Source organism: Numenius arquata, chromosome 26 (assembly GCF_964106895.1).
Source record: "Numenius arquata chromosome 26, bNumArq3.hap1.1, whole genome shotgun sequence".
Taxonomy (NCBI): Eukaryota; Metazoa; Chordata; class Aves; order Charadriiformes; family Scolopacidae; genus Numenius; species Numenius arquata.
In genome coordinates this window covers 779,133-797,021 of record NC_133601.1, presented here as the reverse complement: position 1 = coordinate 797,021, position 17,889 = coordinate 779,133, and the positions used below count along the sequence as shown (strand labels likewise).

Genomic DNA, 17,889 nt, shown 5'->3' with positions numbered 1-17,889 from the left:
TCCCTCGCTGTCCCCGGAGCCAGGGGGGTCTCTGAGGGGACAGAATGCAGGTCCTGTGGCCCAGGCTGGCAGGGAGGGGACATGGCCCCGAGGACAAAGGGACACAAACGCGGGCAAAACCTCGCTGCCCACGGGACCCCCCTGCAGCCAACCTGAAAAATCCTTGCTTCTCCCAGGCTCGGCATAAGCCACCCCGAAGGTGTGAGACACAACATCCCCCCTTGCGCTTCCAGATAAAAAAAAAAAATAAAAAAAATCAATTTAAGCAGCTACTGGACTGCACAATATCGAGCTCTACTCGCCTCCTCTCCACTGTGTAAACAGCCACCCTGGAGCTGGCCTAGCCTTGGCCAAAGTGACTTAACCTCTTTCAAGGAGAATTTAGTGACAGTAATTATTTTAAGCCCTTTTGTAATAATAAAAAAAAAAAAATTGCCAACAACATGAACACACGCTCACAATAACCAATGAGTGAAGTTCACTGAAAAGCAGTAAGTGGCGCTGGACAAGCAGACATTTCTGGTGTGATTCAAAGAGAGAGAAATAATAGAAAAAGCGAAAGTAAATTAAAGAGAAAGAAACTATTTTGGTTACCTTTCTCACATTTCTTTTTGGAAGCTGACGAAGGAGGAGGAATCATAGGTAATTTCATCAACTCAGCACGATTTGATTCATTCAGAAGGTAGTGGGACTTATAGGCATATGAACTGAACAGGGGGTCTGAATGGTCCTGCACTACCAGCCCTATACGAAACAAACAGAAAGAGATGAGTTGCAATGAAACTACCCATGATTCCGAAAAGGAGAAAATAAAATAAACCAAAACGAACACCTCTAATGCATTTCTGTGCCGATGGAAAAAAAAGATAAAATGAAGGAAAAGAAAAAGTCTGACAGAAAGTTTCTTCGCTAAGAAAGAGGTTATGTGTTTGAGAGACTAAATTAAAATGGCACTGGAAAACCTATGATGAATAAGCTGCTTCTAAGTGGAATTTCAGTTGTGCTTTTACCCTTAATTTGTGCATTTATGGAAAAGCACAAGAAAAGTAACCGATTTTATATCTGCGTGAACCACCCTCCCTCCCAAAAGCAAAAGGCAAGCGAATTGAAGAGCTGGGGGTGACGGTCACTGCATCGAATCACAGGCTCTTGGTTGGGGCTACCAACTGACAAAGCAGATGTTGGACACAAGATCTCCCCATCCCACTTAACTGCAAACCTGTCTCTGAGATCCTAGCTGTGAAAGCGCTTTGCCTTTATAACTGCATTGGAAAAACCAACGAGGAGGGGTCAGCGATTCTGCACGGGACCAGAGGGGAAAGAATGATGGAAGCTCTGCCCTAAGCAGTTTGTTTTCAGAGAAGCTCCCCCAGCCCAGCCTCCCCCGGCTACCCAATTAACGCCTCGGAGCAGGCACACGCTCTCCCCTCCTACAGCATGACTTCAAACCAGGCCTTTGCACGTCTGGGGCTTTCTCCACCAAGAAGAGTTTTTTTCCCCATTGCTCCAGAGGCTGCCAGCCCCGGAGAGAGCCCCGTGGCTACAGATCAGAAGCATTTGGCCAGTGAGTCACAGGAAGAGTAGAGCAACTGTGAGCCAGAGCAGCAGAGCCAAGAGAGACACCAGCTCTGGCCCTGGGGGGGGGGACACACACAGAGCTGAGTGCTGGGGAGAAGCTGTGGAACTTGGGGTGCCTAAAACCCTGCTGTGATGAGAACGGCATCAGCCTCCCCAGGAAGCAGGTCCATGGGAGGAGTCACAACACAAGCATGACCTACCTGTGCAAAATCATATTAACTATAAGGTGCTGGATGAAGGGGGTTTCCGGAAGGTTAATAGGAAGTCTTAAAATATACTGTGTTTCAGCACCTCAGGATAAATAAGTTTGTGTATTTTACAGATTGTCCCAGAGCTACATTTTGTCACTTCAGTCCTGTTTTGCACCTAAATACAAAGTTTCTCCTGATACCAGCAAAACCTGAGGCAGTAACTGCTCTCACCTACAGATCCCAGGGATTTTACAGACTTCAGTTCCTGGTTCTCTCCAGGCAGCACTCAGTGCTCCTGCCACATCCACTGTCCTCACCCCACGTCCCTCCTGCTGCCACATGTCCCAGAGAGGGCTCAGTTCAACCCAGCCAGGGCCGTTTGCTAAACGCACACCTCTGGGGTGCGGCACACCAGCTCCCGATTCCGCTACACCCACCAGAAACAAACGCACGGGAATTCCCTGTACAAGGACACGGCTGCTGTGAAATACAGAGGATTCAGTCAGTGGCAGCGGTTTGTAACGAATTTTCAAGTTGTCAGATCTAAGAGCCAGCGAATGCAGAGGACAGGACGCCCTGGCCACTGGGCGTCAGGGGCCACTTATATTGCCAGGAGAAACCACAGACTTCTGGAATTTCATCCCTGAGGAAGCCAGATTCAGGTATAAACAGAATTACTAAAACAATGTCAAATGGGGGGGGGGGGGGGTGGGAAGCATGATAATTTTCTTCTGTACGTCATTTATCTTTTACAAATCAATGCAGCTCTGCATCTCCAGCAAGCTAAGGCTCCCCGACTGTAATTCACCTCCGGAATCCTACTCCTGAACTTGGATTTCTGTGCCATACAGATAAGACGGATGCCAAATAGCAGACATTCCTTTTCATAAAGGTTTTAAATAGGTTCTACCCCAGAGACGTAGGAGGCCTGTACTTTACACCTTTGCATCACAGAGTAAGTAGCCAAAACTTGGAGAAAAAATTCCCAAGGAGGGTCACCTTCGTGTGCATCTGTACCAAACTATGGCAGATTTATCATCTAGAGCAGGCTCTTCTATGGTATTTGGCAGCTTCAAGCACCTGCAGTAACTGGCCAGAGGGTTAATAAAGTACAGCTTCGAAGAAATTCACGTAGCTGGTTTGTATCATGCAAGGTATTTTGATACTAAAGCTTAATAGTGTTTTGAAACTGGCAGAAACCAAAATATTTAGGGTAAACCCAATGGCAGAAGCCTGCTGTTGCTCTCCTTCACATCTTAGCACAAACACAGCTTTATAACTGCAATCAGCGCCGAGCCCATCAGCGCAGCTCCTGTGACCTACCCCATGTGGGAGCAGAGCAGCTCAAGACACGTCCTGCCACACAGAACTTGTCACATCAGCACTCCCAGGGACAGGCTAACGCCACCCTTGGGCCTTGCCCAGAGACATTTCTAACCTGACACTGAAACCAGGGGAGATCACAGAAACTCTTCCCATCATAAACCTGTATCTGACCCTGCCCGACTCCGGTCACCTGAGAACAAACAACCAAGGGGCTGGAAATCTCCTGGCACTGCTCTGCCTGCTGCAAAAGAGACCTGCGGCAACTGGACAATCTCAGCATGAACCTCGTTTATACAGAACTGTAGATTTGAAACAGAACTTTCAAACTTCTCAAATGTGATGGGAGTTATAAAATAAAATGAATTTTTCTAGTTCATGAGTAAATCCTACCTTTTAGCCTTAGAAATTTAAACAGTTTCAAGTTCGTGAGTGGGAAAGAATCCCCTTCTGCTTAATAGAGAGTGAATAATAACAGAGCATCTGTTCCCAGCTTGGAATGGCTAGAACTGGGGACTCGGCATCCGCTTTTTCCTACTGGCAACACAAGCAGGTCTTCTGGGTACCTACGGCTGCTTCCAAGTATCAAATACTACAGACCAACACAGCAAGTGGAATTCTCATGAGAGCCGTTGACCACAAAGTAGTAAAATAATCACAGGCAGCTTTTAAACCCCAGAGAGCCCTAAGGGAGTTTTTCTTAAGGAAATACATTATTTTTATCACTAAACTGCACAAGTGACCACAGAAGAACAGGGGAAAAAAAACCAAGTGTGCTCACCTCTTGCACAAACGAAACAAAAGCCTACATTTACAGCTGATGAGGAGTGATTCCTTTTGGAATGGTTACTACAGATGAGAATGTGGGATGACACAAACAAGCTCCCCGCGGCGATACAGCCGTCTCCTGAGTGATAGGCAACGGGGCACCGGAAACACCGCACCATGCGACCTGTTCAACAGAAACGCACAAACAGGCAGCGGGTCACCCTGCGGCCGGGGTACGGCAGAAGACACCACAGACAGAGGCAAGGCTGATTTTTATCCCAATCAGAGTACTGGATTTAAAAGAAACATTTATAACTTTAAAAAAAAGTAATTCACAAACGTTATCTCTTAACTTTCACTTTAAAACTCTGTTAAGAAAAAATACATGATTTTAATCATTCTAGAGTCTGCCTGGTTTGTTTAAATAATGCAGTTAATTTCTAAAAAGATTCTTTTTTCCTTGAAAAATAATTGTTCTAAAGGCCACTCCCAACTGTCTTTTAAAACCCCATTCCTTGCCCTTGCGCTCCTAACCTCTGGCTCCCACTAAACCCAGCACAAAAGACGACTCAAGCACTGCAGATCCAGGTATCCTCAGACAGGTCTCAGGCTGCAAGTTAATGACCTCGTTAAGAAGGAAACCCTGGTTCCTCCAGCTCTGCCCTCACCTTTGCTCGCCTTGTGAATGTCCTTGTCCATGGAGCAGGCGGTGCAGCAGTGCTGCGGGCAGCGGAACCCGCGCGACTCGAAGAGCGCGGTGGCAAACTTGCGAACACAGGCCTCGTGGTAGAATTTTCCGCACGTGCTGACGGAGCAGCGCTTCACGTCCTTGCCGGGAAGCTTGCACGAAAAGCACGTATGTTCTCCTTGTAAAAGAAGGAATAAGGAAGCCCAACTGTAACGGCCGATTCTTTGAGACACAGAAGTTGTTAGAGAAAGTTCTGAAGCCAACAGAGTTACGCCAGTTCGAGCAACGCAGGCTCTGTCCCTTCTACCACGTAACTTGATCACCATAATCATTATGTTAACAGCAATTACATTAAAATCCCTTATTCTATGTAAAACCCTAAACAGTTCATTACTTTTTTTCCTTACCAGGTACTTGCTAAGTGGAAAATGAGAATGTGGCCTCAGAGGTTAAAAAAGTAAGAGAATAACCCAAATGCACTCCCAAAGCCTGGGAACTCACCCTCTCGGCTGGTTCTGACCAGAACACGGCTCCTCAGAGAAGAGGGAAATCCCTCCCCGCTTTTCAGACCCGGGAACACACTCACCGTTTTTACACTCGGTGCAGATGAACTTCTCCTCAGGCATCGCCTTCAGGCCGAGACACTCCAGGTGAAAGACACTGCAACACTCGCCCTCGCAGGACACCAGCGACTCGCCAGAGCTCTCGCAGATCTTCAACAGAGAGAGACAGCTCATCAGAGAGCAAAGGGCATCCCACGTACTCAAAGGCAGGTAACTACCACAATGTTAACTAAGACTAGGAACTGGCTGAAATCTCTTCAGAGCTAAGACAAGGCAGGGGAACTGGCCTACACCCCACGGCAGAGCTGGCAAGTCTGTGAGCTGAAAACAATCCCAGCACCTCCTGCATCTCACTCTCTTAGAGCACGAGCCCGAACAGAACTGGGAGAGGGACTACAGGATCCACCTGGACTCCTCCTTCTCTCACACGCCTGAAGAGCAAGAGCAGCTCGTTCCCTTACTACGGACCAGGAAACTGCCCACAACACTCCAGGATTTTCTCTCCAAAATACAGGAAAATTCTCACTCTGCCCTACTTTGACAGACCACCTGAAATCTTCAATTGGAGCAGAAAATAGCATCTACTTTTCCTACTCATGCCGGCAGGTATGGATTAGATTCCACTCACTAACTTTTGGGCTTTCTAGCATGCAGGAGGGCTTAGGAATCATTTCAAGAACATAAAAACTCCCAAAAGCCTTGGTATTTTATCTGAGATGTTGAATTACGAGACATGGTTAAACCAAAGTAGTGCAATTTGAAAAGTCTGGCAGCTCAAACTAACAGAAACAGACACTACATCCTCAGCAGTCACCTCTTTACAGCACTATCAGTTACCTGACAAACGGTGTCTTTTTTATTCGTCCCAGTTCCTCTCCTGGATAAACTGGAATCTACCGACTGCACGTCAGAGGCATCGGCATCGGCCGCAGCTGTTGGGCTGTCCGAGCGTTTCCCAAAACTACCCTACAAAGAGAGAAATCCAAGGCATCAAACACAACACATGCAAAAGGCAACCACACTCTGAAAACCAGAGTCAGGTCAGATCACTAGTCATCACGGATTAAAGCTCATCCAGAATGTCGAGAGGGTCCTTGAAAGCTGCTGACCTTCATGACAATGAGACAAGGACTGCTGCCTTCTCGACGTACCTGTTACCTGTACGAGCAAAAAGCTGTCGAGATACCGATTTTACTTTTTCCAGACACCTCTCAATTTTGCAGCATCTCCCAATTCCCAAAGAATCTAACAACCTTCCCCAAACTGAACCGAGCCAGTGATCTCAACTGATGTTTTGCCAGACAAAGGAGGAAAATTTGTAAAGAAATATCAGTTTTTATATCAATAAAATGGAGGGGATTAGAGAAAAAAAAACTAGGCTTTATTTTTTAGACAATAGAAGACATGAAATTTGTAGAAAACAGAGTGTTCACGTATTCAGCAATATGCAGCTGAAAAGCCTTTTATACCCACAGAATAAATGCACAAGCCCCTGCGAGAAACAATAAGCCTTTACCTGTAAATCATTAAGTCCCCTGGAATCGGAGTCGGACGTGTCTCTGTACGCTGAGCTCGTCAGCTCGACATCGGTCGAGGCACGGCTCCTCTTCTTTAAAGGTTTACAAGAATCTGAAATCTCGCTGGCACCTTAACACAACATACTAAAATTAGTTTTAATGTATGTTCTCAACTTTTTGCTTAAAATTAATAAAGGAAAAAGAAAGATGAGAGACAGCCTGAAACTGTACTTTATTTGCTAGCCTTAAGTTTCCAGCTTTGATACTGGTTTAATTCTGTCTGAAAAACTAATGGAACTGAAAATTACTTTAGGAAGACCTTTTGGGAAACTTCTGAATGTGCTGACACAGTGGAGGGAGCTACTAAACTGTCTGTAGTGAAGGATAAACCCTTAGGAGACCACCTCTGTTGTCCTTCGTCTTTAAAATATGGCTAAGCAAAGACTTTTTATTTTTTAATTAAGAAATGTCCAGAAGAAGGACTTCTATCACGTGCTTAGAGGACATGAACAAACACTCTCTTTCCAACTACCAATGCACAGACAAACAACAACAACAGACAAACCCAAAAAATCCTCCCAAGAGAAATTAAGACAAGCATCTCTCATGTTCATCCCCAGAACACATTACGACCTCGGGAGATTACACAGAACGAACCCCAGTGCCGCAGTGTGATGAGCCAGGAACTTTAAATCGTTTACTTTTGTATGTAACTCACCTTTCTGCAATCCTGTCTTCACTGCTGTCAGTGGAACCATTTCAACCTGTTTGAATAGGAAAATCCAAAGTTAAAACTGGAGGAATTTTTCTCCCTAGTCCCAAAAAGCAAACAGGTCAGTTTAGCCATTAGCATCTCAGAGCTCGGGTGGGGTCTGTGCTCCCCGTCCCAGCGTGAGCCTCTGGTCCCAGGGTCAGTCCCACTGCCTACGCTGGGCGCCAGGAGAAAGGCAGCCCCACAGTCACTACCGGGGTCCTTCCCCCCCTCTCCCTGGGGCACGGAGGCGACAGGACGGGACAGCTCGCTCGGTGTCCAGCGGTACAACCCCACACCTGTGTGAGCACAGCCTCCCCTGACACTTGGCTTAGTGACACCAAAGGCGTCGCTGCCACCGAAGGCGCTTCCCCCTCGCGGGCGCTGGAGCCACGGGAAGAGCCTGGCTCTGGATGGAGCCCTGCGAGGGGACGCGGGGCCAGGGGACGCGCAGCCTCGCAGGGCTCCATCCAGCTGGAAACTCAGTGTCAAGACACGCTGGAGCAGAAAAGTCTACAGTCCTGCAAAAGCACTTCGAGTTCTCGATCCTCTACGGGAAGGGCAAGTCTAGAATCTGCTCTGCCAATGTCCTTGGAGCACGGGAGAATTTGGCGACTGCACAATAATTATAGGAGAAAGCTGTTGCCTAAAATCCTGGTTTTAAGGTTAAGAATTACAAGTTATTTCTTTACAATGCGGTTACATATGCATGTAGAAACACATTTAGTAAATATTTAAGGATTATTCTATAATTTTTTTAAAAAATATTTTATTTTGTTGTACAATAGGTAAAAACATACAATAGAAGGATTTGTATAGGATACATTTCGTAATACAAATATAAAATCTAAACAATCACTTTTATTTCTCCACTAGTCACTGTAACAGTAGCATTAACATTTTGTTTTTCCCATTAATTGTACTCGTTCCAGTTATAATTTTATACCAAGTCGTTGCAGACTAATTTGGGAATCAGTTGCAAGAAAACTTGACTTTGGGTAACAAATATTGTTGCATAATTGTAAGAAGTTAGTAAGATTTTTTTCTTTTTTAATATAACTTAATACATTCAAGGATATGCGCATTACAGTGCATCTCGGTTTAATTTTTAGTCATATACTTTTCCTGAGAAAAGCACTTTAATGTTCATAGTCTTAGTTAGCTGAATAATATAGGCAAGCAAAGCTAACTGGGATCCATGAAGTTCATATTGTTGGTTCTTATACCTTTGTTAAGTTAAAAAACATTTACAAACATTAAAGAACTCATCTGAAAAGAGGGAGGCTGCAACACCTCCCACAGGAGCCTGAGGGACCGCGTCAGGGGTCTTACGCCCAACGTTTAAGTTGCTTTAAAGTTTCAGCAAGAAACTTTCTCGATTAGAGCCTTCTTCTGCTGAAGACAGATGGAAATGCTACGGCAGCAAAAGAAAAACACGGAAAAAAAAAACCAAAGCAACCGGGTCCACTTTCAATTTCTGACGTGAATGAAGTGCAAAACAAAGCGTAAAGGGCAAAGAATAAATTAAAATAAACAAGATAAAAACAATTTTTCCCCTTCCCATATAAATCTTTAGCCTGACTGTCCCTTTTAAAAAATTCTCACTGGTAGAAGCTATACTATGAAATATTTTATATAAAATTCTCAGGTTTCGAGTGGAGAGGCCCTTGAAGAGGGGAAATCAACCACGGCAGGAAAAGAACCAACAACTTTGACAAACTTGTTAAAAAAGTGTATTCAGTTTTTAATATTAACGTCCATCCACTGAACTTCCCTACTCATTTCCACGCAGAATTTTTTTATAATTTTTTTTAAAGCAACAACATTTGTCTGTCTGACATCCAGATTAAAGGAATGCCCTGTACATGTTAGATCTACTTAAGGAGGAAAAAAAAAAAAAAAAAAAAAAAACGTATATCCCAGAAGACCTGTTTTGCTGACGGCTGCCAACAGAAAAGTCTGACTATTCACCTTTACGTTAAATCATTCTTAAAGTCCATTTTCAAAAGCCGTCAGATTAATCAGTCTAACTTCATTTGAAAAACAAAACCTCAATACAAACCAGCAGCTAAATCAAGAGCAAAAGGAAAGGAACCTGGTGGCAATTCCATCAAATAGAAATGGCTGAAACAAAATCACTTTGCTCAGAACAGAAATCTCAAGGCAAAGAAGGCAGGGTCGTTAGGAGTCTTGCATCATTGCGTTCCCACTTCCAAAGCCTGACTGATACTGGGAAGGTGCCAGTAGCAGAGTCACAGCAATGTATTGACAAGGGGATTTCATGAAGGATAGTCCAAAACGAAACCCGATGGGGAAAAATGGAGAAAAATAAAAAGGCACCAATATAAGCCACAACATTTATGAATACAATATATTTTAACTCTCTACATGGAGGAAGCCAACCTGCTCCTTTTTGATCTTCTTCTTTGGCACAACTTCAGTGGATTTCTCAGACTCTGAGCGGGTTCGAATCGATCTTCTCTGTTGCTTCTTTTCTACAGAACCTGAAGAAGGAGAAAGGTTTCCATTATACAATTCCTTGTATTCCTGAGGCACAGCAAGATGCTCAACACCAAACCAACAGATAAAGTAACGAAACCAAGACTTGTTTCCTCTTTTGAATGTTTTATTTTTACATTCAGTTCCACGCTATTTGCCAGCTGGTGCTGTGGTTGCAGACAACACGTTCTGATTCCACAGAGATCGGCTTCAGAAACAGACACCAGGAACAGAGCGAAACAAAAAGCTGGAATCCAGCTGAGGGCAAACAGACTTTTGTAACACACCTCTCGAGCACAGTCTTCGCTTTGGTTCAGTTTTAACCAAACAGTCCATCTTTGGTGTTTATGGGAAGGTATACACAATCGACTCGGGGAACTAAAACAAGCTAGAGATTCAAGACACAGGACACAGCTTCCGAGTTCTCATTCAAAACACCGGGTCTGTGCCCTGCTCTGCAGGAACAGCCTTCTCACAAACGGCCAACACAACAACCTACAGCTGTAACATGGGCCATCCATCCGAAATCTCAGCGCTCAACTGAAGATTTTGAGAGGTGAAAACTCAGCAGAACAGCAGCAGCGATCACAATGGGTTGTTAAAATTAATGAAAGTGAAAAACTAGTTTTTGAAAGTATTACCACGGAAAACAAACTCAGATTAATGAAGGTTATGATGATATTTCAGGAGATGAAGTAGGAGGTACTGGTTTTTTGATGACTAAGGTTGGCAGAATCAGCAGAGGTTTCTGAGCTGCAGCACCGCCCAAACCGGCACATCGAGACACGAACACAACACCGAGCACCACGGGCACCTCCTGACCCAAAGCCCACACTCGGAGCCGTACTGACAGAAGAGGGAAATGTGAAGATTGACAGTTATCTGCGGTTCAGCATTACTCCTGGTTTTCAGTTTGGGGTGCTTCACCTAAAGAAGACATGAATTTAAAATACTTCGTATTCTTCCAAGCAGAAACGCACGGTCTGTGAGCAGGAATGAGCTCGCTGTGCCAGACAGACACAGTGTTAGAGCTGTAATTCTGCGCCTTCTTGTTAGGAGATAAAATATCTAGAGAGAGGCAGGGTTTCATCAGACACCGGAAAAAAGCCTTTCAAAAGGATTTCGGGGAAAAAAAAAAAAAAAAAAAAAAAGAAGATTCATCTTGATTAATGGGATGAGCATTTTTCTCAGGGCTGTGTGCCTCAGGAACATCTCAGTAACTAAACTTTCTCGCTGAAAAAGCTGTCACTTTTACAACAACTGTATTTCTGAGGGGAAACAAATGAACTGCTTTTCTTCAAGGCAAAACACTTTTACAGCATATTAACTAATTAATAATAGCAATGAGTTATTAATAATTCAGAAGTTAATAACTCAGCTCAACATCCTTCATGTCAGCACAGGGTAACTTTGGGTTCCAATGAGCCGCATCCTTTGGGAGACACACACAGCCATGAGGGATGTCACCACTAGCGCCAGGGGCCACCTCTTGTCCCCTTTGCGTTCAGCCCAAACTCTCTGAAACAGCTTAAAGTAAACCTGAGGAAGTGTGACCAGACACTCATTTGATCAATAACATGTTTTTTCCCTGTGCTGCCCCACTGTAGTACGGGAAATAAGACGCAAGCCCTGTATCAGAGAACTCCAGAATCGGCACATCTATCAATATTTCAGCAATACTGATCGATGCAATGGGCACTGGTTCCTCTTCCCGCTCGCCAAGGATCCAGGGCATCACCTCCACAATGCTCCTGTCCCGTCTATGTGCACGTTTTGATGCAGTTTCAGGAGAGGTTCCAGACCCACAATCCCCCTCCCTACCGGTCGGGTCAGGTCAGGTCAGTCCTGTTCCAGCTGGATGTGGAGACCAGAGGCACTATGAATTCTCAGAGCTGTTCTCTATTATCAGATTTCAAGGTACAGGATTATTTTCCTGGCATTATGTATATCTGTATATCTAACTGCAGGGTATTACTAAAGACTCCCAGAGTCATTCTGTAAAATACTTTAGCATAAAGGTATTCTGAAGTTCCAGTGACCTTAAATTTGAAAAAAGGACTTCACAGTAATATTCCACGAGAGGGGACCAATAACTGCCTGGACTTCAGAAATGGCTTTGAAAGTGACTGTTTGGAGTGCATACGGAAGTAAAGCTCGTGCACTCTGTGGGGTGTTATCAGGTGGAGTTTTACGTATCCAAAAAAACTCAGAAAATTAAAAAAGAGAGGCTCAGAATTCTCTCCCCACTATGTCTGGAGAGCACTGTGAAGGTGAAGCCTTTAGCTCCCAGTGAGAGGAACAAAGCAGCGACCACCTCTCCTGCCGCGAGGCAATAACGGGGCGACTCCCTGAAAACACGGAAGGAGCTACAGCAGCTACACCTGGAAAGAACCACCACTGTTGACAACACCAGGGAAATCCCGCTCGCACCAGAATATTCTGAGTGCTCAGCCTGGATTGTAAAGTCCCTGGAGACAGACCATAAGACACTGTATATAACAATAACTCCACCTGAAAACTACCCGAGTACAGAACTGAAGCCTGTTTACAGAGGACAGTGATCCCGTGTGTGTTGTCCACTGAGGTTTTTGACCTGGAATCTCATTTATTTTATGTTTGAAAAGGGAGAAATAACAAAACAGACGGATAGTTAAAGCAGGAGCAACACTTGGCAACATTATGAGATTTTTTTTCTCAAGAAGAAAAGTGGGTTTTTAGCATGTGACTGTACCAAGTCTTCCATCCCATGACATCTGCACATCCTACTGTGATAAAAGATCAAGGTCTTCTGCTGCAACCTAAAATTTACTTTTACATACCCAATGTAAAACTAAGTTTGTTTGAGACCATACCAAAGAGAGAACTACAAGCACAGTAACACACCTGCAATAGTTAATGGATTTTCCACGGCCTGTACAAAATCTGTGGTTGAAAAACAGAAGTCACTACAGGGACTGGAAGAACTCGAAAAGCTCTTGGTTTTGGATGACTCAAAACTGTCTCTTTTCAGGAACCTCCACCATTCACCAAAGGGAATCTGTCTCCTCTTTGAGGATGACAAGAGGCCGCACTGCAGACAAATTTCTGCTGGTGAGGAAAAGCTCAATCCCTTTAGAAGAATTCCCATTGGCTATTTTGCGAAAATCAAAAACAGGAAAAAAATGTTTTTCTGTTCCAAGTCTAGAAAGCACTCATCTGGTTTATCTTTCTCATTTTTCTCTACTGTTGTACTACAAATTGAACTTCAAACAGCTTGTTCCAGGCTTCCCCTCTTCAGTCTTGAGCTCCATTATTCGCTTCAGTGGTTCTTCTCCCTCAGACATAACACTTCAAAACTGCATGCTTTGTGATGGGGCCCCTAAAATGCCTTCAGAATGCGAGCGTTATCTCATCCTGCTGACGGAGTTAGCTGAAGCAGTTTAAAAAGAAATCCCTATCCTTTACAAAGGTCATACAGGAACTCAACAACAAAGTCTAGGGAAGCCCCCATCCCGAGTCAGAGCCGTTCCCTACTGAACTCTGCCACTTCCAGATCCCATTCCTTTGATCCCACTTTCCATTTGGTGCCAAAAGGCCTTGCAATTCTCTGCTAACATACATCCACCGTGCTCTCTTCTAAATCAACCTGCCATCTGCTCTCCACACGGCATCCATCCTTCCCATGTTGACTCAGACACTGCAAGTCGCAGCTGCTACGAGTTCAGAGGCCAAACCAGCGAATCCCCTCACAAAGACATCCTGTGTTTCTCAGGCATCCGGGCTCACCACGTGCTGTATTGGCCGTGCCTGTTACTACTACTACGTAAACAGAAAGATGTTAATAATGGTTTTCAGCTAATGAGGAAATGCCAGGTTTGGTATGTGAATGTAAACGCTGGGTTGCTGAGGTTCACACAAGGATTCTGCAGTCTCACCTACCTGTTGACCCAGAAGTTGTTTCAGGAGAGGATGCATTTTGCACTGCTGCTTTTTCATTTCTCTGATTTGATGAAGAATTGAGTTTCTCTTGTCCTTTGACACTTACTTCTGTTTTATTACCAACTCCCTTAAAAAGAAAAAAAAAAAAAGAAAAAGAAAAAGATTGTCTTAACCTATTCAATATGTGTTGTTGCCAACAGGCACATTGATCTACTCCTAAAGCTCAGCCCAGAGACATTCAAGGCTCCTCAAAGCAGCACATGCACATGATGATCTCTGCTGCTGAGCTGCTGCCCTGCACAGCCTTCCATCCCTCTCAAGCTCCCCTTACACACAAGGAAAAAAAAAAAAAAAAAGAAAAAAAAAGAAAAAAAAAAGAAAAAAAGAAGAAAATTTCCAGTGACTTTTCTAAACATTACCTTCTCTATAATGCTTAGGATGAAATAAATACCCTCCAGGTAGAGAGGCAGAAGAAGGAGGCAGAGAAATAGTCCTAAACCTTTTCCTTACACTGCCTGCGAGAGGCTGCTGTGCACCTGAAGGAAGCTGGGAGGCAGAACTCATTGTAAAAGGCTGTTATACAAAAAGGTAGTTATTACTTTTTAATACATTAGTAACAGTTTTGTCATCTCATCTATTTCCCACAAATCCACTGATTTTAATATTTACAGACAATGTCTCCATTATTTCAACTAGGAAGCTGGAATTAACCAGCTTTAATATTTTGAATGTGTCATGAGCAAAAATACGACCATCCACAGGGAGCTCCTCAGCCCCCCGGCAAAACGGGGACTGCAGAGACTGGGGGATGCGCTGAAATGAAGAGCTCAGGGCACTAAAAGATTCTGTTTGTGTTAGATTTAATCTCTCCAATGAAAGGAACGTGTATTGCGAAAGCTCAGTGGACACAGTGTAAGCTCCACAGTAAGACAGACTTGGGATAATTTATGAATAGAAGAGGAGTCACTCCACAAAGAACGTACCTTAGTGGAATAAACAAACTGATCGATGAGTTTTCCATCCCCAGCAGCATTCTGAAGGGCAAAAACCTGTTCAATTTTAACAACTGGAGACATGTTACATTTCTGAAGATCCAAGTTGTGCATGGTTATTGAAGCTGGCAAGGATTTTCTGGCTGCAGCTGTTTTCCATGCGATTTTCACAGGAGGCGGCTCCTCTTCTTCCACACTCGACTGTCTCCGTTGGCTTTGCCTTCGCAGCTCAGCGTTTGAAGGCGACGCTGCTGCCGCCTGGGCATGGTCTGGCTGGGTGTTCGGAGCTGGCTTCGGTCGTCGGTTCTTCTTGGTGTCCGATTTGGAAGCAGCAGTCTTTTTGGCTTTTGACAGAACCTCCTCTGGCTCTTTGTCTATATAAATGAAGGTGTATTGTTCTATCCTCTCCTCCCGAGTCATTTTCAGTGCTTTCTCAGCGTGGGCAATACCGATATCCCACTGAGCACGCTCTCGCTGCGGCCTTGGTTTGCGAATCTTAAGGAACAAAGACAAGCAGCTAATTACACTGAAGATTTTGCCATGTCTAGCACTTCAAATGCAATCCCAATGTTCTTTATATCTCTCAGACAGCAGGCTGAAGCTGTCGTTTAGAGGGTATTTTTGAAAGGTGGATGGTGGATCCCCTGCCCAGAGCACAAGCAGCCACTGGGGCTGGATGATACGACCATTGCAATTAAAAGTGTCTGCCCCGAGTTACAACTTCACCAAAGACAAGAACGGCCAGTATTCAAGCCTGTAATTCTGTTATGAGACACAGAATTAACCCTAAGTTATCTTTTTAAATCCTCTGTATCTTCCTATATCTCTTTTCCTTCCACATCAATATTTTGATCAGCAAAAACACCGACTGCAGTAGTGCATCTACACAGTAATGACTCCTGTAGCTAACACTTCCCTCCAACAAATCAATGCAAAAGAACACACCCACTAGTATCGGGGGCTGGAACAGTGTCCTTTAGAGACTGTATTTTCCAAAGAACAGGTTAATAGTGAACACACAAGCACTGTTTTTATTTAATATTCTAATGCAGATGTAAAGTCATCTCCAGTGCCCAGGATGACTGCCATCGTGGGGAACTGACAGAGCAGGTTCACTATCAGCCTTTTCATGTGAAAGTCACAGGGGTACGGAAACACAGTATCTTTGCAAAAAACATTTCTGCCAGCAAAACACAGACTGCCTTTTACAGTGTAAAGCACTACCCTGAACTGTCCCACGAGAGTTTCACTCGCACAGGACTGTAGATAACCCTCTAGGCAGTTAGCGTTGGTCATACCTTCTGTTTCTCAGAGTGGTTGCTGGCTTGTTTAGCAGCCTCAGCCAGTAACTGCTCGTACTGTTTGTGTCCCTTGTACTCCCGAACCCGCTTCTCGTGCACCCACGCCCTCTCCGGCTGGTTGCTGAAAAACTGGACGTGGTATTCGCGGGCACCTGGAAACGAAAGGTTCCAGTCAGCAGCTTTATCCACTTTGCTGGTTTAGCTCACACTTCCCTCCTCCGTGTCACTCAATTCCTGCAGGTGGAAGTACTGAGCTAAAAGTTAGAAATACGAGGGGCCCAGATCGAGAACCGTGTCAGACGGGAAGGTAAGGACACCTGGCGCATACTGAAGCCTCTCACACCTATCAGTGTCTTCTCATAAATACATTGACTGGAGAAAAGCGGGAGCATCTGTGCACAAGCCTGGTTTGCACACGCTCATCTCTAGATGGAATTTAATAAATACTAGATTTATACATTTCAAGAATAGTCCTGTTTAACATACACATGAGCAGAACTCAGCCTGCAAAGGGAATTCAAAGATATTTTTAATAAAGGAACAAGTACAAACGCTTAGTATATGCTGGCAAAGATCTTCCTCCCTTACCTCTTGTATTAATTTTGGTATGAACATCAAGCTGTGGATCACATGAGACCATGCAAGGCCACCACGGGTACGTTCCCACCTTGGACCAAACCAGATCGCCAACCTGAAACTTGATGTCGTGGGCGACTTGCGTTGGAAGAGAAGGCAAGAACTGCTGGACCTACAAAGAAAAACGCAAGCTTGAAGCCACAGAAGATAATTCAGGGCGCTCAGAGATGCACACGCTGCCCATAGGGATGTGTTGTTTTTCTCCTGTAACTCTCAGGAGTTACAACAGCAGGATTTACACATGACAGGCACTGACGAGCCAAGACACAAGAGCAACCTCCACCCCAAAAAAGTTTCTGCTTCATAAGCTGATTAAGAATGTTGCTTTGGTGATAAAATAAAGCAGTAAGGTACAAGAGATGGAGTAATTACTAATAAGAGTTTCAAATAAATGGCAAGTAATTTACCTGACAAATTAAAGAATCCATGTAACAGTCCAAAAATAGTAACATGCTAGGAGTCCAAAAAGTGTTAATTAGTGTATGTACTAACCGGGGCTTCCTCCAACGCCGTATCGTCTCTTGGTCTGTCTGACGGCACACTGAGCCTCTCGTTTGGTCTCTAGGAAATGGGGAACAATGAAGAGAAAAAAGGAAAACAAACACAAACAAGGTAAGGGGGCAGTAAAACAACAAAAAGCATAATAATGAAACCAGGCTGAAAAATAATTCACAGAGAGAAAGGCAACCATGAATCCAGAAAACACTAATATGATGAATCCAAAAAACATGACTATGATGACTCCTTATGCCTAATTCAAAACATAGTAGCATCACAATCAAAAAATACCTTTTCTCCTACACTATTTACATTACCATCACACCTACATACAACAACGTTCTCCTGAAACAGGTGACAGAAGAGCATACACTCAGGGACAGTAAACCCAAATAACTTTCCACTAAATTAACATACAACTTCAAAGAAACAGAGAAGAACATAAGAAGGACGTCCATAGCAGCGTGATGAACCTCAATGCATACCAGTTGTTTGCAAAAGCTACATTACAAAAACCATATTAAATACACAATATGAAAATTGTAAAGTCAATGTTAAATTGCATATAGTTGACAAACATGTTTGGAGGATCAAAAGCGGACACCACAAAGGCCATGGTGCACTCCTAGGCCAGGCCGAGGCAGAGCCACAGCCTGTTCTGGCAGA

General features: G+C 44.2%; 1 protein-coding gene across 1 annotated transcript in view; it reads right to left on the bottom strand.

Annotated features, from left to right (window-relative positions):
* Positions 1–17,889, bottom strand: part of NSD3 (nuclear receptor binding SET domain protein 3) — a 37,880-nt gene that overhangs the window by 7,819 nt on the left and 12,172 nt on the right. Inside the window, exons 3-15 of the mRNA XM_074164279.1 lie at positions 17,218–17,286; positions 16,678–16,837; positions 16,087–16,241; positions 14,780–15,283; positions 13,797–13,923; positions 9,783–9,883; positions 7,347–7,392; positions 6,628–6,758; positions 5,949–6,077; positions 5,135–5,261; positions 4,529–4,726; positions 3,874–4,044; positions 595–744 (exon numbers count right to left, since the gene is read on the bottom strand). Of these exons, the coding sequence (XP_074020380.1) occupies positions 595–744; positions 3,874–4,044; positions 4,529–4,726; positions 5,135–5,261; positions 5,949–6,077; positions 6,628–6,758; positions 7,347–7,392; positions 9,783–9,883; positions 13,797–13,923; positions 14,780–15,283; positions 16,087–16,241; positions 16,678–16,837; positions 17,218–17,286 (2,068 nt within the window). The remainder of the gene's footprint in view (positions 1–594; positions 745–3,873; positions 4,045–4,528; positions 4,727–5,134; positions 5,262–5,948; positions 6,078–6,627; positions 6,759–7,346; positions 7,393–9,782; positions 9,884–13,796; positions 13,924–14,779; positions 15,284–16,086; positions 16,242–16,677; positions 16,838–17,217; positions 17,287–17,889) is intronic.